This window comes from Lithobates pipiens, unplaced genomic scaffold (genome assembly GCF_037356315.1).
Source record: "Lithobates pipiens isolate NorthernLeopardFrog02 unplaced genomic scaffold, aLitPip1_a1.2 Scaffold_22, whole genome shotgun sequence".
NCBI classification, from domain to species: Eukaryota; Metazoa; Chordata; class Amphibia; order Anura; family Ranidae; genus Lithobates; species Lithobates pipiens.
The window spans coordinates 257,286,867-257,312,497 of NW_027507784.1; the positions used below are offsets into that span (position 1 = coordinate 257,286,867).

The 25,631-nt window shown below is 41.0% G+C and overlaps 1 protein-coding gene across 3 annotated transcripts in view; it reads left to right on the top strand.

The window, feature by feature from the left end:
- TXNDC11 (thioredoxin domain containing 11) overlaps positions 1–13,434 on the top strand; it is a 148,408-nt gene extending 134,974 nt beyond the window's left edge. For all 3 annotated transcript variants that reach the window (XM_077448976.1, XM_077448977.1, XM_077448978.1), the window contains 4 exons: positions 1,115–1,260; positions 5,489–5,598; positions 5,714–5,794; positions 9,419–13,434. In XM_077448976.1, the coding sequence (XP_077305102.1) occupies positions 1,115–1,260; positions 5,489–5,598; positions 5,714–5,794; positions 9,419–10,028 (947 nt within the window). In that variant the 3' untranslated portion in view covers positions 10,029–13,434. The remainder of the gene's footprint in view (positions 1–1,114; positions 1,261–5,488; positions 5,599–5,713; positions 5,795–9,418) is intronic.
- The last annotated feature ends 12,197 nt before the right edge of the window (positions 13,435–25,631 follow it).

The window sequence follows — 25,631 nt, forward strand, 5'->3', positions numbered from 1 at the left end:
TTAAAGTAGCTAAAGATTTTAAATGTAGGAGTTAAAGTGGTTGTAAACCCTTACAAACCACTTTGACCTACTGGTAAGCCTAGATTAAAGGCTTACCTGTAGGTCCAAGAAATATCTCCTAAACCTATACGGTTTAGGAGATATTTACAAAAAGACAGCCACCGCTGTCTACAGCGCATGCATTCTACATAAAAAAGTCGCAATAAGCGATTATTGATTGGTTTGCGCAAAAGTTATAGCATTTACAAAATAGGGATAGTTTTATAGCATTTTTATTATTTTTTATTATTTTTTTTACTAGTAATGGCGGCGATCAGCAATTTTTATTGTGACTGCGACATTGTGGGGGACCCATCGGACATTTTTGACACATTTTTGGGACCATTGTCATTTATACAGTAATCACTGCTATATAAATGCAGTGATTCCTGTGTAAATGACACTGGCAGTGAAGGGGTTAACCAGTGGGTGGCAGTGTAGGGGTTAAGTGTTCCTAGGGGTGTTTCTAACTGTGGGGGGGTTGGGCTTTCATTTAGTGAACACTGATCTCTGCTCCAATCACATGGAGCAGAGATCAGCGTCACTAGTTGCTAGGCAGAATGGAGAAATGCTGTTTACACGGCATTTCCTCCATTCAGCCGCCCCGTGAGACGATCGCGGGTATGCCCGCGGCAATCGAGTCCGCGGGTCCCGCGACCGGACTCACGGGGGTCCCGACCAGTGCGGCATTGAAGATGGGACGTACCTGTACGCCAATATGCCTGCCCGTGCCATTCTGTCAACGTACATCGGCATGCGCTGGTCGGGAACCGGTTAATCTGTGTCGCTCTGCTCTATCCTTCTATCAGCATGTTCGCATGTGTGCACTGCAACACAGCTGACTGACTCATTGTTCTGCTTCTCCATCTCCCATTATGAGCTCTGCTGTACAGGGTTTGGAAGAGGCTAATACCAAGTACTGTATGTCAGAATAATGCCAAGTAGTTCTTGTACTTTGTGATTCACGCTCAGAGGCAGCACATTATTTTCATTTATTTTGACATGGTATGATTTATATGTATGCTCCTTTTATTTATATATATATATTATATTTATTTTTATTTTATTTTTCTAGAGGCTTTTATCCAGAACTACAGCAAGGTTTACAGTCCATTGCAAAGACATCTAGTCGGTGACCCTCCTACCAGGAAATTAAGACACCAGCTCATCACTGAAGTGACCTCCAGCACTTTCCATCACATTGTTCTGGACATAAGAAAGGTTCATATTGTTTTGCATTATGACTGTATATTTACATTTGGCTCTGAACTGGGATACAAGGAATATGAAGTCTGGGGGAGGCAACTACTGTTTATTGTAGCTTCAGCAAAATGTCAACCAAGATAGTGTCACCACCAAGTTTCTGTAGTACCTGAAATTAATTTAAAAAAACACACTTTCCTCCTGATTTGTATAAATTGGCCCCACAAATACCCTAAAGCACAAATTAATTTAGCTAGGACCGGACTATGCGCTCATTTTGAGCTGTGCTAAGCAATAGTTTTTTAATAGACGAATAAAATAAAAAGGGATTTGTTTATCGACTGCAGACAGGAGTTAAACGTCGAACCCCTGTTGCTGTCAGGGAATAGCAGCAAAAAATTAACAGAGATGATCGCTGTATGTTGGAACGCTAAGAAAGGAAATTTTAAAAAGCGGTAATAACAGATCAGCAAAGCTGTGGGAAGAGTCAGAGAAGAGGAGAAGCTGCAGAGGGTTTGGAGACAAGTCATATTACTGACAACAAAGGAACAGAGGCATTGTGGGAAAAGTGCAGATTACAGCCCAGTAGGAGAGAATGAATGTAAAAAGACATGGTTAGACTGCTAAGATTACATCTTTTTTGTTAGAAAGATTGGTTGCTTAAGATAGGTGCCAAGGAATACAGCGTTTGATTGGCAGTCATGTTTGTTTAACAGCAGAAATGTGAAGTTAATTTTGTACTCCTCAAGGCTTTAGACATTCAGTTCATATTATTATTATTACTGGCCTCTTCAGCATACAAACACTTAGGCCTGGTGTTTTTTTAGTGCGTTTTCAGTTTTGCAGGAATGCACTAGAGTACATTTATCATGGTTTCCTATGGGTCACATTCAAATGGTTTGCTGTTTTCCTCTTGCATGACGACTCCCAAAAATGCTAAATGTACCTGGAACTGCAACTTACAGTGTGAACTAGAGCTTAAAATGTGTTGCCATTTTTTTTGCAGCCAAATTGGGATAATACCTACAGCTGTAGCCAAAGGTTTTCAGAATGACACACACAATAATTTTCACAAAGTCTGCTGCCTCAGTTTTTATTATGGCAATTTGCATATATTCCAGAATGTTATGAAGAGTGATCAAATCACTGGCAAAGTCCGCCTTTGCCATGAAAATTAACCTAATCCTATAAAAAAAAAAAAAAATTTTTACGCCATTTGTGAAGAAGGCATCGGGGCACCCAAGAAAGTCCAGGGCCGTCTCCTGAGCAAGCTCTGCACCTCCAGCAGGCAGATGTGAGTGCATCTGCAGCCATGAATAAAAAATGATACATAAACATCATCCAAGAGAAACTTCTCCCAACCATCCAAGGAACAGTGTGGCAGCGAACAATGCCTTTTCCAGCATGATGGGGCACCTTGGCAAAAGGGATAACCAAGTGGCTTGGAACAAAACATTGAAATGTTGGGTCCATTGCCAGGAAACTCAAGAGACCTTAAAGGGGTTGCAAACCCTCATGTTTTTTCACCTGAAAAAACTTCTGCCACTGACTGTCCCACAGCTATTGGTTCCCACTGCTGTCGATCAAATCCAATGATGCGGGCGCCAGGGGACGGGGCCGAGTCAGGCATTCTGCATCTATGGACGCAAATCCTGGACTCGGGAGCGTGCCAGCAAGGTAACCCCCCGGGAGATTGCTCCTTCTAGAGGGTTATGCGTTGGGGGCCGCAAGAGCCACCAGGGGACCCCAAAAGTCGAGGGTCAGGGCCACTCTGAGCAAAAAGAGCTGCACAGTGGAGGTAAGTATGACATGTTTTTATTTTTTAGAAAAACAAAGCCTTACAATCACTTTAATCCCACTGAGAACTTGTGGTCAAGCCTCAAGAGGCAGGTGAACAAAAAAACACAAATTCTGACAAACGGCAAGCATTGATTCTGCAAGCATAGGCTGCCATCAGTCAGGATATGGCCCAAATGTTGATTGACAGCATGCCAGAGCGAATTGTAGAGGTCTTGATAAAGAAGGGTTAACACTGTAAATATTGACTCTTTGCATACACTTCATGTAATTGTCAATAAAAGCCTTTGACACTTATAAAATGTTTGTAATTATTCTTCAATATACCATAGTAACATCTGACAAGAAGATCTAAAAACACTGAAGCAGCAGACTTTGTGAACATTTGATATTTGTGTTGTTCTGAAAACTTTTGGTTACAAATGTACTTTACATATGTTGCATATTCCCATTAACAAAGCATAATGTAAAAGACTAGCTGGTTAGCTTTTTTTGAATTAGTTTTACTTGCTTAACCCTTTCATGCCTACACCTGTTTCTGACATTTGTTGCTTACAAGCTAAATCTATATTTTTTGCTAGAAAATTACTTGGAACCCCCAAACATTATATATATATTTTAGCAGAGCAGAGACCCTAGGGAATAAAATGGTGATTGTTGCAATATTTTATGTCACACACAATTTGCATAGCAGTCTTTCAAATGTATTTTTTGGGGGAAAAATTACACTTTCATGAATTAAAAAAAATTTAAACTGTAAAGTTAGCCCAATTTTTGTTGTATAATGTGAAAGATGATATTAAAAAATATGATATTAAATAGATACCCAACATGTCATGCTTTGAAATTTCACACTCTTGAAATGGCAACAAACTACGTTACCGAAAATTCTCCATAGGCGATACTTTAAAAAAAACATTTACGGGTACGTTATTAAGTTACAGAGGAGATCTTTTGCTAGAATTATTGCTCTCGCTCTTAACAATCACGGCAATACCTCACATGTGTGATTTTAACACCATTTACATATGCGGGAGCGACTTGCACACGTGGTTTCTTTGCTGCGCGGGGACAGGGGCATTTTAAAAAAAATTGTTTTTATTTTATTACATTGCCACTTTAAAAAAAATAAAAATTCTGATTACTTTTATTGCTGTCACAAGGAATGAAAAACATCCCTTGCGACAGTAATAGGTGGTGACAGGTACTCTTTATGGAGGGATCGGGGGTGTAAAAGACCCCAAATCCCTTCTTTGCACTTCAAAGTATTCAGATCACCGATAACTGCGATTCTGAATACTGTCTTTTTTTTTTTATTTATTTTTTTTATTGGCGCCATTGCCAGCCAAGTAAACTGCAAGTGACGCTGTGACATTGCTTCTGTGTTTTTACATAGGAGACTGGAACTAAGCCGTTTTCAGCTTTGTTACAGTCTATGCTTAGACGGCGGAAGTGCCGGATCGTGGACCGGGTCTCTGTGTTTATTGAGATTTGCAATAAAGGCACATAATGTAACAGTAGACGTTCGCTCATTACAAAGGACAACATGGCCAATCAAGGAGGACATATGCATGTGGGATGTACAGTCAACATTATATGCTTAAAATGAACGGAGTGTAAACTGTTATGTATACCTCAATAAATGCAGTTTAGGCCAATATATTCTCTACATATTTTTTGTAAAAAAAAAAAAAAAATTGCAATAACATATTGATTGGTTTGCGCAAAAGTTATAGCGTCTATAAACTATGGGAATGTTTTATGACTTTTTTTTTTTTTTTTTTATACTAGTATGGCGATGATCTGTGGTATTGCGACGTGACCATTGACATTTGTACAGCGATCAGAGCTATAAATATCCACTGATTACTGTGTAAATGTCATGGGTAGAGAAGGATTTAACACTAGGGGGCGATGAAGGGGTTAAATGTGTGTTCCCTAAATGTGTTCTAACGGTATGGGGATGGGACTGACTGGGGGAGGAGACATATATCGTTGTTCCTACTTGGTAGGAACTAACTATATGTCTCCTCTCCCCTGGCAGAACAGGGATTTGTGTGTTTACACACACAAATCCCCATGGTGGCTCTCTTTCACAGTGGCCACGCGCACTGGGTCCCCCACTATGCAGCGGGCGTGCGCCTGCACCCTCTTGCAGCTCTTAAAGGGGACCCAGTTTCGTGCAGCGGTGCCATTGCACCGCAGAAAATCTACGTGAGCAGGTTGGGAACCCGTAAATAATAAAGAAAGCCTGATAATAAGTCTGGATTAAAGCCAGTTTGTCCTAACAGCAATGTCTATATGTTAATGCAATACCCACTTGATGTTGATGCAGGTCAGCTCAGAAGCATCCCAAACCGATGCTATGGACACCAAGTCTAAAGCTGTTCTTTTACGGATATGGATTGATGGATATTATAAAGTCAGTTCATTGTGTTGTCTTTAACAGGATGTTTTGCTGCTGTTCTACACAACCTGGTGTGGCTTCTGTGCTACTTTGACTCCTATCTTTATCCGCCTGGCCCAGCTACTGGCTACAGATAGTCTCATCATTGCCAGGTAAGATAACTGTATTTTTATTCAACAATCCTACTGAATATATTAGTAATATTATTGTAATGTTAGGCAAGTCTTGATTTGCATAATTATGTGTTTATTTTTTCTCTCTTATTAGGATAAATATTGCTGAGAATGATCTCCCTTGGGAGTTTATGGTGGACCATGTTCCTGCTATCATGCTTTTTCCCAAAAATAGGCAAGTATGGCTGTTTTAACAGATTCTTATTGGCAGGAACCATCTTTACCTTCTAGAAAACCTAGATTTTCACTTACTTGAAATTAAAGGAAAAGTAGTTTTCTAGATAAATAAAATACCATAAGTAAATGAGCAAAACCTAATTCACTTTACTGTGATTGTGATTTTTCTTAGTGGTGTTAATCTGCTCTTTGAGGTTTTCATAAGTTCCTAAGGTCAAAATACTGATCCACAATACCTAACAGCATCCAGTTAGAAATCTATCAGCAGTCTGAATAAAACATACACTTTTAAAAGCCTATTAATGGCTGACTTCATAGGTTTTACTTTGGCCTGAATGGTTGGATAAAAATAAATGCCAATATCTTTGAGATCACATATAAAACATGTACTTTATTTAGTGTTCATTATTTAAAATGGAGGTTGTGTAAGATTAACCATTGATGCTCTCAGATAGCTGTCATAAATACAAACAGCAGACCTAAGAGATCTGTGAGCACAGTGTGCGATTTCTAGCCTATGCACAAAATGTGCAGATAGAGAGGAAGCTGTTATCTAAAGGGATTTTACGCTTGAATAATAATATTTTAAAAGTGTAGAGATGGCATTTCCTCTCTGCTAAAAATACCTTGGCAAGAACTAAGTGGAAGCAGATGAAAATACATTTGCATGTAATGGAGAAAAAAAAAAGTCTAAATATAGTCTGTTCCTCTTCTTACAGCGCAGCGCTCAGATGTAGTGAACACTTGGCCTGCATTTTTGAAAGTTAAAGTTGAACCCGGGATAAGCAACTATAGATTGTCGATACCATTCAGGTCTCCTGCAGATTGTTCTGTGTATCTGTGTGCCATACATTCCGTAAGGGAAAACAGATACATGGACAGGAAGAATATAATGAACTACCACAGCATTCCATAGCACCGTGGTAGTTCATTGAGGACTACAAGCCGACAGCTAAAAGGGATGTCGGTACTTGTAGTTCATTCACAATTTATCCTTTAACCAATTAAGGACCGAGACTCTTTCAGATTCGATGATTTTTTATTTTTTTTTTAAAGAACAACAAGTTTATTGGTGGTCAGGAACAACAGGGCATACAGCAAAGAATGTACAGAGGGTAACAAGGCAATCAAATCACATTCATATATGTTATACAGTATACATACATACATTATTGCTTCGTTGGTCATACTGCATACAAGACCGTCCTGACACCCCACCCCCTAGACCCCTCAGGCAACCGCCGAGAGGGCCAGGGGAGCAGGGCCGCCCGGGAGGCCACACTCTGAGATATTTTAGGCCAAAGTGATACTACCAGTATCTCCACACCGCACCCCCATCCCCGCCACCCAACGGTCTCAGATTCGATGTTTACATGTTTAAAACATTTTTTTTTTTTTGCTAGAAAATTGCTTAGAACCCCCAAACATTATATATTGTTTTTTTTTCTAACACCCTAAAGAATAAAATGGCGGTCATTGCAATACTTTTTTCACACCGTATTTGCATAGCAGTCTTACAAGCCCCCCTTTTTTTGGAAAAAATTCACTTTTTTGAACAAAAAAATAAGACACCAGTAAAATTAACCCATTTTTTTTTATATTGTGAAAGATAATGTTACGCCGAGTAAATTGATAACCAACATGTCACGCTTCAAAATTGCGCCCGCTCGTGGAATGGCGTCTTTTACGAAAATCTCCATAAGCGCGATTTAAAAAATTTAAAAAATTTCTACAGGTTGCATGTTGTGCTTTACAGAGGAGTTCTAGGGCTAGAATTATTGCTCTCGCTCCGATTGCGGCGATACCTCACGTGTGGTTTGACTACCATTTTCATATGCGGGCGCTACTCACATATGCGTTCGCTTCTGCGCGCGAGGGGCGGGACAGGGTGTTTTAAAAAAAAAAATCTTATTTATTTTACTTGATTGACTTGTAATAGAAAAAAGCATGACAGGTCCTCTTAAATATGAGATCTGGGGTCGAAAAGTCCTTGGATCTCATATTTGGACTTAAATGCAATAAATAAATAAAAAGAAATAACATTGAAAAAATGTGCCTTTTAAGAAGTGACTGGTCTTGTCTCTGCCCCTCCTGTAGTTTTCTTCAGAAAGCTACCAATGGACAACCCACTATTGAAGTCAAATGTGAAAATTCCTGTACTGCAACTCATAAATAGTGTTGCAACAATTGTACAATTCTTTACAAAAACTGACAGTGCATCACTCGCATATCTAAAAACAAATGAATATAAGTAATCCCAACCATGTATAATAAAACGGAGCACTTTTTATAATTTGGCACAGCGTTGCTTTAACTGCCAATTGTGCAGTCATGCAATGCTGTACACAAATTTAATTTGTGTCCTTTTTTTCCCACAAATAGAGCTTTTTTTGGTGGTATTTGATCACCTCTGCGGGTTTTTTATTTTTTTGCGCTATAAACAAAAAAAGCGACAATTATAGCAAAAAGTAAAAAATATATATTTTTTTTTAAATAAATATCACCCAACTTTAAAAAAAAAAAAAATGTCTTCATCAGTTTAGGCCAATATATATATTCTACATATTTTTGGTAAAAAAAAAAAAAAATAGGCAATAAGCTTATATTGATTGGTTTGTGCAAAAATGATAGCGTCTATAAACTATGGAACTGTTTTTAGTTGCATCAAAGTGGGACCGAAGTAGTGCAGGGACTACTTTAGAAGTCGCTGTGTCTTGAAGTTGCACAGATATGAGCTGTACTCATTGGAAATCATGGGGTACAACTTGTCATGCGACTTTTCAGCCCCAAATCGCATGAAAAGTCGCACTAGTGGAAACCTAGCCCAACAGAGGTTCTAATCACTGGCACCTAATTTGGAATGCCTAATTCTAATTTCATTGATTTGTGGTAGTAAGTGTAGAGGTGTACGTACTTGAAAAAATGTCATGAAATCATGAGACTGAATACACTGCATCAATTTTGTGTGTTTTGTTCAGGTATATCGCCTTTATATTTTATATTTAGGAACAGTTTGAATGAAGATCTACTGTTTTCTTGTTCAAATATGTTTTAAAAAAAATGAATTCCCATGACTATGAAAATAAACCATACTGGTTCAAAATAAACCTCTACTGAACAAATATGTAGGCTGCCTTTACTATTCACTCCTGACAATGCTAATTCCCTGGCTTTAATGCTGATCAAATGGCATTAACCCTTTAGGAACTGACAAGGAATAAGCCTGCATATCTGTAGTCCTCACCTCTATTTGTCTTTGCTTTATATCAGCCTCAACTGGGCCAGTAGCTCAAACTGCACATAACAGAGAGCCAGGCTACAAGCACTTTTAAGGGGAGCATGACAAAGAACATGAATGTATCAGGAAAAGTGTGACTTGTTCTTTTTCACATTACTGTAATTTTTGTCTCAAAATACTTGGTATACAGTCTTGTAAATGGGTATTAACAGCGCTATCTCTTTGACTTCATCCATCTTTCCCAGAATGCTCAATGGCAGGAGTTTTGTGCCCCAGGTTTGTAATGCTGTTGGCATTCGTTTTCACTACTGGTAACTCTCAGACCTAAGAACTATAATCTGTATAAGCGGATAATTTCTCTGTAATATTTGTTTTTATTTTCAGGAAAGACCAAAGTGTATTGTATCCTGAAGATCAGCAGATCACGGCTTCAAACCTTTTGCATTTTATTGTAAAATATGCAACTTTTCCTTCCACGACAGCTGATCCACCTGCCTCCTGCCCCAAATACTATCTGCAATACAAGGAGGATCAGGTTTCATTTTTGGAACAAGAGATTCAAAGGCTGAGGGCAGAAATTAATGTTCTACACAAGGCTCAGGATCAGCTGGCAGAACTCCTTTCAGAAGCTAGAAAAGACACGCAGGATCTAAAGGTACAAAAGCAGAGATTAGAACAACACAACAAAGCTCTAGAGGTACACAAGCAACAGCTTCAGTCACTGTATGAACAAAAATCCAGAGAGGCCGGGAGCATGGCCGATCAGATGAAAGAGCTGGCGGCCGCTTCTGAGCGTCTCCTGGCAGAGAATGCACTGCTAAAATTTCTTATGGTATCGTTGGAAGCTAATAAAATGAAGACTGAGAAAGAGAAGTGTGCTAAAAATGAGGATGGAAATCTGCCAAGTCCTGATAACACAGGTATATCTGAAGGAACATCTGATCGCCCCAACACAGATGATACACAGACAAAAGAATATAATAAAACAGACTAATTTTTTTTTTTTTTTTGATACAAGACATTTGAAATATTTATACTGCTTTTCTTACTGTAAAAATATTTTCCAGTGTAATGAACTGAGAATCAATAATTCTATTTTTTCAGTTTTAGAGTTGGTTCTATTTAGAATGTCAGGGTTTCTGTGCTGGGAAAAACTTTTTTTTTCTTCTCCTTGGTGTGGACCTAAATGCAAATCATGTTAGTCTACAAACATCTTGCTGAGAGAAATAAATACAATTAGCTTAAAGTGTTTTTACAACAAACATAATATATTGCAGCTTAACTGTTTAAATTTTTTTGACTGCATTAGTCTTTTTTTTCAGGCTCAGATTACTCACTCCGCTACTCCTAAAATGTATTTATACTCCTAATTACAGGAGGGACTTCAAACAACTTATAATTCTCCACACTCACGTATATCCAAAATATGTTGCCCAGCTGCAGTTTACAGAGGGCTGCATACATTGGCCTTCCCCGATATGGCACTTAACCTGAGTGGTTGACTGCTTGGGCATTGAACACTGGGGAGGCGGGGTGGTTTCCCTATACACTGAATTACTTGGTATTTAAGTGGAAGAGAAGGTAAGTATAGGATGCCTAACTTAAATCTTTCCTGAAATAAATGGAGACTACCCTTCACGCGTTAGCATAAACAGCCAGGCAACTAACCTCTTCTGAAGGAGGTTAGTATTTGCATTTCTCTTCTTAAAGTGGTTGTAAACCCTTACAAACCACTTTGACCTACAGGTAAGCCTAGATTAAGGCTTACCTGTAGGTCCAAGAAATATCTCCTAAACCTATACGGTTTAGGAGATATTTGCCTGAAGACAGACACGCAGGCGCACTGAGCGCGGCATTTCCAACAATGGATCTGCCGCGCGTGTCGGCTCCCGTGCGCATGCGCGGGAGTGACGTCATCGCGGCTCCGCCGAATGACAGCGGCGGAGCTGCGAGACCCCACCAGCAAGATGGATGCGGCGGACTACAGGGGACAGCGGCGACTTTGCTGGCTCCTGTGTCAGGTAAGTGACACATAATGGGCTACTATGCGATGCATAGTAGTCCATTATGCTTTGCCTTTGCAGGGAATGAAAGAGGAAGTAAACCCATTAGGGTTTACTTCCTCTTTAAAGGAATAATTTAAAGCCCCTCCAGGACAGTGAAATTGTAGCTTTTCTCCATATGGGCATACTAGTGGTTTACTTAATTTATCCACCACAGAAAAACTGTTAATAAAGCTTTAAACAAACATTTAAATAAAAGATTTTTCATTGTACAAGAATAGAACATTGTCTGAAGGCAGAATCTGTCAGTCCAATTGCTGCTGTTTTATTGACAAGCTGCTAAGTAGACATGTGCATTCGTTTTCGTCCGAATGCATTTTCATCCGAATTTCAGCTATTTTCGTTTTCGTTTTGACAAACGATAACGAAAGCACAGAATCCGAAAAAAAGAAAGATCCGACATAAATGCTTTATTTTCGTTTTCATTGTAACAACAGTTCGATATAGAATAGGAGATTCGATGTGACTCTGACAATAACAATCTGTGTCTATAGAACCTGTGGTCGAATGTGCCTAACCTTACCTCTATTAGTCCAAGATTATATAGAGAAAATATTCGACAGAGAAAAAAGATTTGACAGAGAGAAAAGATTCTGCAAGTTACTGTCCTAAAAAGTGTTTGGGGATCCGGGTCCTGCCCCAGGGGATATGTATCAATGCAAAAAAAAGTTTTAAAAAAGGCAGTTTTTTTCGGGATCAGTGATTTTAATAATGATTAAAGTGAAACAATAAAAGTGTAATATTCCTTTACATTTTGTACGGGGGGGGTGTCTATAGTATGCCTGTGAAGGGGCGCAGGTTTCTGGTGCTTAGAACTGTCCCTGCACAAAGTGTCATTTATGCAGGAAAAAAAGTCCTTTAAAATCACTTGCAGCTATTATGAATTGTTGGCTCCGTAATACAGAGAACACTCATTGAAAGTCATTGATAAAAAATAAATAAATAAAAAAAGTGTGGGGGCTCCCCAAATTCAATTACCAGGCCCTTCAGGTCTGGTATGGATATTAAGGGGAACCCCGCGTAAAATTAAAAAAAAATTGACGTGGGGTCCCCCTAAAAATCCAGACCCTTTATCTGAGCATGCAACCTGGCAGGCCGCAGGAAAAGAGGGGGGACGAGAGAGCGCCCCCCCCTCCTGAACCATACCAGGCCACATGCCCTCAACATTGGGAGGATGCTTTGGGGGTCTGTGACCCCTCAAAGCACCTTGTCCCCATGTTGATGCAGAGAAGGGCCTCATCCCCACAACCCTGGCCAGTGGTTGTGGGGGTCTGCGGGCGGGGGGCTTATCAGAATCTGGAAGCCTCCTTTAACAAGGGGACCCCCAGATCCTGCCCCCTCTGTTTGAAATGGTAAGGGGGTACAAAAGTACCCCTACCATTTCACAAAGAAAGTGTAAAAAATAGTTAAATAAGACAAACACACGTTTGAAAAATTCCTTTATTAAAAATAAAAAATAAAGATTCCAGCGGTGGTAATCCACTCTTGCTATCCAGCGACGGACGATCATCTCTCCGGGGTCCATCGACGGCTGATCTGAATCAGAGCAGCGAATTCATCCATCTTCTGTCTCCACGGAGGAGACACTGCGGGGATTCCGGTGGCCTGACGTTTGTTATATGCGGAGGGCGGGGCCACCCTTCACCAGACCCCGCCCCCCTGAGTCCTTAGTCTTCAGTGACATGGCACAGCACATAGATGCCCTGTGGACACAGTAGGGTGCTTTCACACTGCTATACTCTGGTTTGGCTGCTGCGCAATATACTCATGCTATCCCATAGACTTCTACTAAATCAGGCTTTTTGGTGCATTTTCTGAACTTTTTTTTGAAAAAAAATGGTCTGGTGTCACCTGAAAGACACCTCCAGATGCAGCATGCAGGACTTTTGGTGCGCTTTCAGAAAATGCACCAAAAACACCTAATCTAATAGAAGTCTATGGGAAAGCACATGCAAACCTCAATGTGGCAGTTTGAAAGTGCCCATAGTCTTGGATGGACATGTATAAGTTGGCTTTAGGGAAGAAATTAAGAAAATTACAGCTCGGCTCCAGCTAACATTTTTTAAGGCGTTATAAAAGTTTTGTTTTTCCTGTTGTATAAATAAAATGACCGCTGTTTTAAAAAAAAAAAAAAAAAATACTACTGTATGCACCCCATCTGTCCTATTTGCTACAACACACTTTGCTGGTCAGTTTGGCTTGGTAAAAGAAGGTTGGAAAATGAATGGTTTTACTGGCAGGATCAACAAATTCCAAAACAGTGTTATGGGGAATAATATGTTTTCTGGCGCAATGTACATTTTTACAAGATTAAAGTATTTTTACATTTTAGTGAAACCAATTGTTTACTGTTAAGTTATATGGAATCTAGAGACTTTAAAATAAAGGTTTTTCCAGATATGTTGCCACTAAAATTAGAGAAAATGTACAGTTGTGTTTAAAATAATGGCAGTCCAACGTCACTAACCAGATCAATCACTGTAATTGGTATAAGTTATAATTCTACATGGCAAATAATTTACTAATAAGTGTAGTAGAGTTATCAAAAACCAACAGACCCAACACTCATATCTTGCATGCTGCTGATTCTGTGTTATTAATTGAAAGGAGCGTGTTCAAAATAATAGCAGTGTGGAGTTCAATTGGTGAGGTCATTCACCACGTCTACGGGCTTTTCTTTATCTAGATAGCAACTCACCATCTCATAGAAGGTTAATAGATTGGTTTGGCAAGAACGATTCTTCATGAATCCATGCTGATTACTGCTAATGATACCATTCTCGTTACTAAAATCTTGTATATAGTCCCTTATCCCCTGCAAGAGCTTGCATACTATTGATGTTAGGCTAACTGGTCTGTAATTTCCAGGGATGTATTTTGGGCCCTTTTTAAATATTGGTGTTACATTGGCTTTTCCCCAATCACCTAGTACCATTCCAGTCAGTAGACTGTCAGTCAAGTAATTGCCAGACCATTGTTCCTAATTTTTACTGAGTTTCCCAAGTACCCTCGCATGCAAGCCATCTGGTCCCGTTGATTTATTAATGTTAAGTTTCCCCAGTCTAATTTTAATTCTGTCCTTTGTTAACCATGGAGGTGCTTCCTGTGATGTGTCCTAAGGATAAACTGCAGTTTTGGTTACTGAAGCCCCCCCGATTCCCTTGTGAAGACTGAGGAGAATGCATTTAATACCTTCGCCATCTCCCTATCCTTTGTAACCAGATGTCCTTCCTCATTCTTTATGGGGCCAATATGGTCTGTCCTCCCTTTTTTACTGTCTACATACTTTCTTTATAAAGTCTGAATGCTGATGATGATCCCTCAACCCTGTATTTTTGCTTTTATATGCATTTTTACATTGGAGTTAAGCCATCCAGGACTTTTGTTCACTCTTTTAAATGTATTACCCAATGGGATGCATTGGCTAATGCCCTTATTTAATATGCTCTTAGCAAACCCATCTCTCCTCTTTGTTCCTAAGATTTTATCCCAATTCATGCCTTCTAACGAGGTTCGTAGTTTAGGGAAGTCGGCTCTTTTGAAATTCAGTGTCTTTGTGTTCCCCTTATGATTCCTATTTGTGTGATTTATACTGAAGCCAATTGACATTTGATCGCTTTTTCCTATATTGCCCCGTATTTTCACATCTGTGATCAGGTCTGTATCGTTGGTAATCAGTAGATCCAGTAACACTTTATTTTTAGTTGATGCGCCTACCATCTAATCCATGAAATTGTCCCTCCGCCCAGGAAATGTATGGATAATTATATCAACACTTACCATCCTTGCTGCTAATCCAACTTGTGATAGGAGATCCGTCTTCCCCCTCCTCGCTCAGGTTAGGGGGCCTATAGCATACTCCCAGTATTATTTTCCCCTTAGCTTCATCCCTTTGGAGCTCTACCCATAAGGATTCCACCTCCTCCCTAGCTCCCTTTAGTGATGTCATCTCTCACATTCACTTGTACATTATTGATGTTGATATATAGGCGTACCCCTCCCCCTTTTTTACCCTCTCTATCTCTGCGATAAAGGGTATACCCCTGAATGGTTGCCAGCCAATCATGAGAGCTGTTGAACCAGGTCTTTGAAATTCCCACAAAATCCAAATCCTCCTTGTACAACGGTATCTCTAGTTCATCCATCTTGTAGTCGCCACCCCCCCCCCCCCCCCAGTTGCCTTGTTTAAAAACCCCTCTAACTTCTTAATCCAAGCTGATCTGCACCCTAATTTAGGTGCAGTCCATCCCTTCTATAGTACTGGTGATCGACTGAGATGTCAGCCCAATCCTCCAGGAACCCAAACCCCTCCTTACTACACCAGCTTTTCAGCCACTTTTTTTTACTTCCCTAATCTCCCTCTGCCATTCTGGTGTGGCTCGATGTACTGGTAGCATTCCTGAGAATACTACCTTGGAGAGCCTTTTCCTCAATTTAGCTCCCAAGTCCCTAAAATCATTCTTTAGGACACACCATCCGCCTCTGACTTTGTCATTGGTGCCAATGTGCACCAACACAGCCAGGTCTTCCCCAGACCCTCCCAGTAATCTGTTCACCCGATCCGTGATGCATCAAACCCGAGCGCCCAGTAGACAACATACAGTTTGGCACTTCAGGTCTTTGTTACAGATTTCCATCTGTTCGTCTAAAAATTGAGTCCCCTACCACCAGAATCTGTCTTTCTTTTCCTTTCCCTTCACTTCCCTCTCACTCTCACTGGAGGAGTTCTTCCCCCGGCAGCTAGGAGAGTCCATCGGCTCCAGTAGTGCAGGTCCCTAACTGGTTTCACCATTGTCACTCAATGGAGCATACGTATTGGGATGCTTCAGCCCTGGATCGGCCTCCCTGGCACTTCCCCCGCTACCCTTCCTGACTGTCACCCATCTACTCTTTCCTAGTGCCTACACCTCTTTGTCTCCACTCGCCTCTGTGCTGGCACCTGCCGTGTACGTTCCTGGCTCTCCTTTATAATGGAGGGACTTCTCGGTGCTGACAATTGCTTCCCCAGATTCAGAACCTGGTCTTCCAGGGAAACAATGTGCTTACATTTTGCGCAGCAGTATTCGCCCTTGATCGGATGATCATGGAACGCATACATGCCGCAAGATGTACACAGAGTGTTTAATCTCCACACCCACCGGGCATCGTACCTACTAATTTAACGATTGGGGATTATATCCTGTCCAAATTACCGAACAACTAGCTTCCTGACACTAATACTCAACAAGACAATACACGGGTACTCAGACTTATGTGCACACACAATACACAAGTACTAACAATCCACACACACTACTCAAACACTCAGGTACACTGACACTAATACTCAATACAGCCCACGTGCACTCGCAGCACTCATGTACTTACAATACACAGGTACATACTTTTTTTTTAACGCATCACTTAGTCCAGTTCCACTAATTGTGTTTTTTTTTTTTTTTTTAACTCACCACTTAGTCCAGTTCCACTTGGTCTAAGTCCCAGCAAGTTCAAAGATGAGCAGGCTCACAATGAGTTCTACAGAAGGTTATATAGGCCTCAAGCACCTGTGATCAATTAACCACTCCCCTTAATTGTTAGGCTGAAGGAGGAAGCAAAGAAAAAAAAATGCTGTTTAAAAAGTGACAGAAAAAGGTGTTTAAAAAGCTACAAGGAAAAGCCCCAAAAAGAACCTAAAAATGCAACCTACCAGCAGTCAAAAAGCGAAACTTGTTCGCACTCTCCACTCAAGCTTCTCACTGTTTAGCTTCCAACCAGCAGTCTGGCCATGTGTGTTTTGAACACCATTTCCATATGCGGGAGTGACTTATGTATGTGTTCGCTTCTGCACTTGAGCTCGGTGACATGGGGTGTTTTCGTTTTTATTTTTTTCCTATTTTAACTTTTTATTTTTACACTGTCCTTTTAAAAAAAAAAAAAAAAAAAAAAAAATTTGGGTCACTTTTATTCCTATTACAAAAAAATGCATGACAGGACCTCTTAAATGTGAGATCTGGTGTCAAAAAGACCTCAGATCTTACATTTACACTTGAATTCAATAAAGTAAATGTTGAGTTTTGTTTTTTATAAAAATTTCCCCTTTAAAGCGGTAGTAAACCCGCAATTTTTTTTTTTAACACCTGCAAAGCAAAAGGCATAATGAGCTAGTATGCACCGCATACTAGCTCATTATGAAATACTTACCTTAGAACGAGGCCCCGACATCTGACCCGATCCACGCCGAGGGAGCTGACATGCTCCCTCGGCGTTTCTTCCGGGTATCGCGGCTCCGGCGCTGTGAGTGACCGGAGCCGCGATATCGTCACTCCCGCGCATGCGCGCGGGAGATTTCATTCCGGCCGGCCACTGCCGGATTTTCAGGCCGAGAATCCCCTTGTGCGCATGCGCCGCTGCAGTCAGCGGCGCATACCGAGGGGAATATCTCCTAAACCGTACAGGTTTAGGAGATATTTTTTTTACCTACAGGTAAGCCTTGTTATAGGCTTTCCTGTAGGTAAAAGTTAAAAAATTGAGTATACAACCACTTTAAGACCATTGGCCAGAAGTGACTTTTTTTTTTTATAATCTTTATTTGACAAAACATTTTTTTACAATTTTTCTCATCCAACATTTATCAATCCACTCTCTCTTTCACAATATTGGATTACAATCTATTTTCACTCAAATATTACTTACATTTCAGTATCCATATGTAACCTTTCTGATTATCTTTCCCTATCACACTTAAAAAAAAAAAAAAAAAAAAGCCCCCCCCCCCCACTTTAAACCAAACCTTCCTCTATATTCCCCTCTCCTCCATCTTAATTTGAGTTATTGTCCTACCTTACTGATAGTAATGATATTGTTGCTTTAGATTCTTCCCATTTTTGCAATATTAACATTATCTGCCTGTTCAGATCCTTCTCGATCACAATTCTTTCCTTCAGGAAACACATCTCGTCCATCTCTACCATCCATTCCTCTACTGATGGAGCTATCTAATTTTTCCATTTTCTTGCTATAACCGTTCTTGCTGCTGTTAAAATGTTTTAATATTTCTTCTTTATTTTTATTTTTTTTAACTGTTTCTGCAATCATAGTACAGAAACCAATACATCTGGTTGTAAATTACTCCCCGTTATAGCTTTATATTTTATATATTTTCTTCCAGAATGTCTGAATCTCTGGGCAAAAATACCAAATATGTGACATTGTTCCTACTTCCCGTTGATATCTCCAACAGGTGTCTTTATTCTCTGGATTAATTCTGTGCATATCCTTTGGACACCTATACCATCTCACCAATAATTTATAATTCCTTTCTTGATGCTTACTAGAGATTGACATCTTATGCGTTAAAGTAATTGCTTTGTCCCATTAAGCTCTGGGGATATCAATCCCTAATTCATTTTCCCATTTTTTTTAATATAACTCTTTACTTCTTTATAGTAGATATTTATATACATTCGATTATGTATTGGTTTCTGTTCTTGCAAAAATAATAATGCCAGTGGGGTCGGTGTTCTATATAATGTCCACATTCTTTTAAGGGCAGCTATACATTTTGGAAGGTGCTTGTATTGCATCCACTTCTTTTCATGATCCCTTCCCAGGGCTTCCAACCGGGGCATTCTACCATTCTCCATTAGCTGTATAATCCTTGTATCCTCCCTTCTTTGCCATTTCAGGAAGGTCATAGCATCCTTTGCTGGCAAGAATTCAGGGTTGGAGAAGAGGGGTGTCATTGGGCCCACATAGGTGGATCCTATTCCGCTTTTCACCAACCCATCCCATATCTTTAGTGTTGACACCATCAGCAGCGGCATCTCTTCTCTACGGGGTCTATTTTTCTTTTTTTTATCCAGACATGACGTTTGATGTGACTTCCGTCATCCAATGTTATGGAGCCGAGCTGGGGCTATCTTTCCCTCACTCTGCTCCATATCTCAAGAGGACCCGAACGGTTCCGCTGCTACCAATGGCTCGGGTGAATGGCAGAGAAGACCGGAGTGCGGGGAAGGGGGGCCTCTCCCGCCCCCAATAAAAGTGATCTTGCAGCAAATCTGCTGCAGAGACCGCTTTTATCAAAGGAGAACCATCCACCGTTTAATAATAAACCGGGTTTTGGCAGGTTTCTGCTGCTATAGCCCCAGTATTCTACGTCAAAGTACCAACGTAAAATGACAGAGTGTGGTCCACAAGTGGTTAAGGACAAAGGCATCAAATGTGTATCCGATTTTCTCTCTGAAATTCGGAGTAAAATGGGTCGTTCCAGACAAAGTTCAGTAGAACGGTGTAGTTTGATTAAAAAGTTGATTGGAGAGGGGAAAACATGAAGTGCAGAAACTAATAGGCTGCTTAGCTAAAATGATCTCAAATGCTTTAAAATGGCTACTAAAACCATGAAGACATGGAGGAAAACCACCATTTGAATGGATCAAAGAATAGCCTCAGCCATCAGCTTCAGGGTAACAAAAGAAGGTGTAAAGTTACCCGTGAGTACTGTAACAATTAGAAGACGGCTATGTGATGGCAAGCTATCGGCAAGAAGCCCCCACAAAGTGCCATTGTCGAAAAAAAACGTGCTGAAGAGGTTAAAATTTACCAAAGAGCACATTGACTGGCTTAAAGAGAAATGGTGCAACATTTTGTGTACTGATGAAAGCAAGATTGTTGTTTTTGGGTTTAGGGGTTTCACACGACCCCCAAACACTGAATTCAGGCCACAATACACTGTGAAGACAGTGAAGCATGGTGGCGCAAGCATCATGATATGGGGAGGTTTCTCATACTATGGTGTTGGGCTTATCGCATGGATTCATTTGAATACATCAATATACTTGAAGAGGTCATGTTGCTTTATGCCCAAGAGGAAATGCCTTTGAAATGGGTGTTTCAACAAAACAATGACCCCAACTATACCAGTAAGCGAGCACCATTTTGGCTCCAGACCAACAATATTAATGTTATGGAGTGGCCAGCCCAATCTCCGGACCTTAATCCAATAGAAAACTTGTGTGATGACATAAAAATAGTTTCTGAGGTAAAACCAAGAAATGCAGAGGAATTGTGGCATGTAGTGCAATCGTCCTGGCCTGGAATACATGTTCACAGGTGCCAGAAGTTGACTCCATGCAACACAGATTTGGAGCAGTTCTCAGAAACAGTGGTTATACAACTTAATATTCAGTGATATTTGTGATAGACAGTGTTCCCAATGCATTTACACGTATTAAAATAAAAGCTATTATAAGGATTTTGAGCTTTAATCATTTCTGTAACAACTTGCCTACTGGGCACTTTTACTCCCTGCCCAGACCATTTTTCAGTGCTGTTGCACTTTGAATGACAATTGCGTGGTCATGCTACGCTGTACCCAAACAAATTGTTTCCTCCGGTGTCACATTTTGCCACCTTTGAGGGGGGGGGGGGGGGGAGGGGACCAGTTTGACAGGTCCCCTTCCCCACTTCTGGGAGATGGGCAGTGGCCCGATCTTCCAGAAGTTCACTTAGTGCAGGGCGCTTCATACATGTGCAGTAGGCAACCAGGAGTGAAGCCGGTTATCGTCTCTCTTCTCTGTCAACGTGAGGACAGGAGTGCTGATAGCCTGCTTCTATTTACATCAGTGTTCAGCTGTTTTATGGCTGATCACGTGATAAAGAGCTGCTGATTGTCTCTCTACCTCAATCTGTAATCAGCAGTGTCCTCTGGACACTGCGATTAAGGAAGGCCATCATATGATGGCTCCCAGAACTAGCCGGCTGCACTGTAGTGGTCATGCTATACCGTGGTCAGCAAGTGGTTAAACACATTGCTATTATTTTTAACACAACTGTATGTACAGAGTAACATCCATATCTACTAATTTTCATATATACTGTATGTTTTGCTTCCTCCCTAGTAGTACTCCCCAGTAATTTTTCCTTCATGTGGGTCTTAGGGCTAGTTTACACTTGCTTCAAAACAATGCTTCGGACAGGCTTTGTTAAAGCTCTCTGAATACCAGTCAAAGCCACTGTCACTAAATAAAATGGTTCGATTACAGTCCTGTTTACACCTTGCGTTTGCTTTGGATTCTCTTTAGTGGTGCTTCAAAGCCTCCATAAAACTGACAAAGCTCACTTGAAGAACCTGCAGCTTTTGAGATACTTTAATTCCGCTTTAGTTTTGCTTGTTTTGGAGAAATTGCAGGTATGAGAGATCCACACACAGGCCATCTCTCAAGCTTCAAAAGAGAACCACTGAAACTTAAAGCACCACCAAAGCATCAAAAACACATTATAAAAACATATTGAAGCAGTAGGCGCTTTAGTGTGTGTTGAAGCCAAAGCAAGTGTAAATGAGCCCTTACACGGTCACTTATGGTCCATGCACACTGACTTAAAAAAGTGCTACTTCTAGAGTAGTTTAGCATTTTTCCTGTAGAAGCCGCTCAGTGTTATCCTATGTATCCATGCACATGAGGACGTTTAGAAGCAGAACAAAAAAAAAAAAACCTGGCTTGCGTTTTTGAGGAGTTTTCTGGTAGGAAAAAAATGCTAAACGTTCCTAAATGCCTGTACAAGAACATTTTATATTAGTGTATTTTTCTGCCAAAAGAATTGTTGTTTTTAAAGCCCAGTGTGCATAAACCCTAAATGGTAACTGAAAACATAAATAAAATAATCTCTTGGTAGCTTATTCTTTATCTCAGAAAGCCACCCCCACCCTTTGTGTGTTCCAGCACTAGCCATTACATTCCTCTTAAGGTAGCATCCATGTGGGTGCATGGCCCTGAACGCACACAGTGTCCTCTCCAGCATCCTGGAATGCAAGTTTCTCTATTGTTAGGGACACAGCACTGTAGTCTTCTTTTTTTTATCTACCAACCCGCAAAACTAAAAAATTCAGATTCTATACTTTGCTGCAAAACTATTCTGCAGTGCTATGTTTGACTGAGCGGCAAGCATTTTCTGTGTTGGTACAAATCAGTCAAATCATAGGGCAGATGTTTAGCATGGACGGTTAAGAACGAATATTGATCAATATGCAAGATCTTGTGGGGTTTTTTTTTTTTTTTTGCTTTTAATGTGAAAATTTGATTTGGTAATTCAATCCATGTACAGTGCCGAAAAAGAATTCACCTCTTAGAGGTTTTCGAGTTTTATGTTCATGGAATATTGAATGACAGTGGCTTTAATTTTTTTTCACTAAACAAAAATAAGCTTTTAATGTCAAATTAATAAATGCTATCTGAAAAGTGTTTTAAATTTAACAATATAAACACCCTAGCAGTCAGAATAGAGTATATGCAGTTTTGTCAGCAATTACATTCTTGATCAGCTTTGCACAGCTGGGCTCCACTGCCTCCCCAAAGCCTTATACGCACTAGTCTTTTTTTTTTTTTTTCCAACCCAGCAGGGCTAAAGAAAAAACTGATTGTGCAGGAGAAGCTTCTGCATGAACTATGCAATTTTAGTACAACAATCTCCCCTGCTGTTCTATTGTGTTGTGACAGGGGGCTGCCCCCCACTCCCTCCGCCAAAACATTCTGGTCAGTGCTCTCAGCCATTGGCTGAGAGTGCTGATCTGCAGCCAATCTGCAGACCTTTTTCGGTCATGCCCCTTTGACAGAAGCTAGCTGTTCAGGCTGACACCAGTACACATGGGCCGAATGCCGGATGTTTTTTATTTAACCGGCTGATGCAGCCCGACATTCAGCTCGTTTGTGTACTAGGCTTATCCCGCCTTATAATATTGCTCCACGAGGGAAGCCTTTTTTTTTTTTTTCTTCATTCTAGCTACACATTCTCTATTGATTACAGATCTGGACTTCAGGACTTTATAGTTTTGGCTTTCTATAAGACAAAGCTGTCTTCAGGTTTTTTGCAAATTGCAGTGTTTCCCTGAAATTATATAAACCCTCACAGGCCATCCAGGACCTGCTGCATAAAAATAGCCCAGTAGCATGATGCTGCTGCTGCCACCAACTTCATTTAATTCACAAAAGACAATGCACACCTCTCACCATCATGACTTGTGCATAGACCATTGACCCATTTGGCCCATCATTCACAAAAGTATTTGTGTATTGAGACTTGGCAAGGAACTGACACAAGTTCAATACCCGGTGATAAATCAAGGGTTTTAAATTTTGTACTGCCTTTTTGCTACCCAATAAATGGGCTTATAGTTTACTACTGCTTCACTTTTGTGAAAGCACCACCATGTTTAATAGTAGGTGTAGTGTATATATGCTGGTGAGTAGTGAAAATCTCAAATAGCATTTTAGTCTAAAGCTCAATTTTGGTCTTCTCAGACCATGGAACAACTTCTAGCAGACGTCAAAACCTCTGGCAAACTGTGGGAAAAATGTCACGCGAGTAGCCTTTGAAATTCTCCTCATAAGGCTGGGTTCATACTATTGCGATTTTCTCCACATCCAATTCGCAAAGCAGAAGATTGTGACCGGCTCACGCATCTCGACAGTGGATTCGGTGCAAATTGCATAGGTCTCTTGGAGAATCCTTGCTCAGTTTTGGTAGACAGCCTTTTCTTTGCTGATTTAAAGCTGTACCAAATATTCTTTTCATTTCTTCAAGCTCCATCCATTTTATTGATTTACCTGTACTCTTAAAGCCTGGCCCACACTACAAATTTATTTTTCGTTCAACCTGCTGGGTTGAACAAAAATAAAAACCTGACGGCTCTGGTTGGAACCGCTGTACTACCTATGCAATGTAAGTACAGTGATCTCCCTCGCTGAGCTGTTGTGTTTGACAGGAGGTGGCCCACCAGAACACTGATCAGCGATCTGTCGGCCAGCTGCTGGTTTTCCATACACAGTCGCGGATGTCAGCTGTTTTTTTTGTTTGTTTTTTTTAAACTGGCCAATGTCTTCCCGACATTCAGCCTGGTGTGTAGGGGGCTTAAGGGTATTCTGTGACTTGGAAAGGTTATTTACGTTGTGTGTGTCTGCTAGACTGCTGCTGTGTTTCTTATATCTTCATGCTATAAGATACCGACTCACTATAAGTCTGACCTCTCCGATAAATGTATTTCTACTACAGCTACACAGGCGATCTCCATTTAGCTAATTAAGTGACACTGGAAAATAACTTTGTCCTGTGATGATATACAGTGGGGCAAAGAAAGTACCGTATATACTCGAGTATAAGCCGAGATTTTCAGCCTCTTTTTTGAGGCTGAAAGTGCCCCCCTCGGCTTATACTCGAGTCATCGCTGTCTGCCCGCTCGATCAGCGTGTCGAGCAGACAGACAGCGGCCATTCTATAGTTCAAAAGCCGCGCCTCCGGCTCCGCCTTCGCCTGTGATAGGCGGAACACTGAATTTCCCAGCAGCCTGTGTTCCGCCTATCACGGACATCGTATCATCCTCGTACTACGGATGAGGATGATACGATGTACGTGATAGGCGGAACACAGGCTGCTGGGAAATTCAGTGTTCCGCCTATCACAGGCGAAGGCGGCGGCGCAGCTTTTGAATTTTACAATGGCTGCCGAGGCGCCGACGAAGAGGGCACGGGACGGAGGCAAGGCAAGGCACGGCACGGGACGGGACGGAGGCAAGGCACGGCGGCGAGGCACGGAGGCAAGGAGGCTCGGCACGGGACGGAGGCTCGGGACAAAGGCTCGGGACACAGGTAGGCTGGACACACACACACACACACACACGGATGGATACACACACACACAGGGATGGATGGATGGATGGAGACACACACACACAGGGATGGATGGATGGAGACACACACACACAGGGATGGATGGAGACACACACACACAGGGATGGATGGATGGAGACACACACACACAGGGATGGATGGATGGATGGATGGAGACACACACACACAGGGATGGATGGACACACACACACACAGGGATGGATGGACGGACACACAGGGATGGACGGACACACAGGGATGGACGGACACACACACAGGGATGGACAGGCATGTCTTACCCTCGGCTTATACACGAGTCAATAAGTTTGCCAGTTTTTTTGGGGGTAAATTGGGGGCCTCGGCTTATATTCGGGTCGGCCTATACTCGAGTATATACGGTATTTAGTCAGCCACCAGTTGTGCAAGTTCTCCCACTTAAAAAGATGAGAGAGGCCTGTAATTGTCATCATAGGTATACCTCAACTATGAGAGACAAAATGTGGAAACAAATCCAGACAATCTTATTGTCTGATTTTTGAAAGAATTTATTTGCAAATTATGGTGGAAAATAAGTATTTGGTCAATATCAAAAGTTCATCTCAATACTTTGTTATATATCCTTTGTTGGCAATGACAGAGGTCAAACGTTTTCTGTAAGTCTTCACAAGGTTGTCACACACTGTTGTTGGTATGTTGGCCAATTCCTCCATGCAGATCTCCTCTAGAGCAGTGATGTTTTGGGGCTGTCGCTGGGCAACACGGACTTTCAACTCCCTCCAAAGGTTTTCTATGGGGTTAAGATCTGGAGACTGGCTAGGCCACTCCAGGACCTTTGAAATGCTTCTTACAAAGCCACTCCTTCGTTGCCCGGGCAATGTGTTTGGGATCACT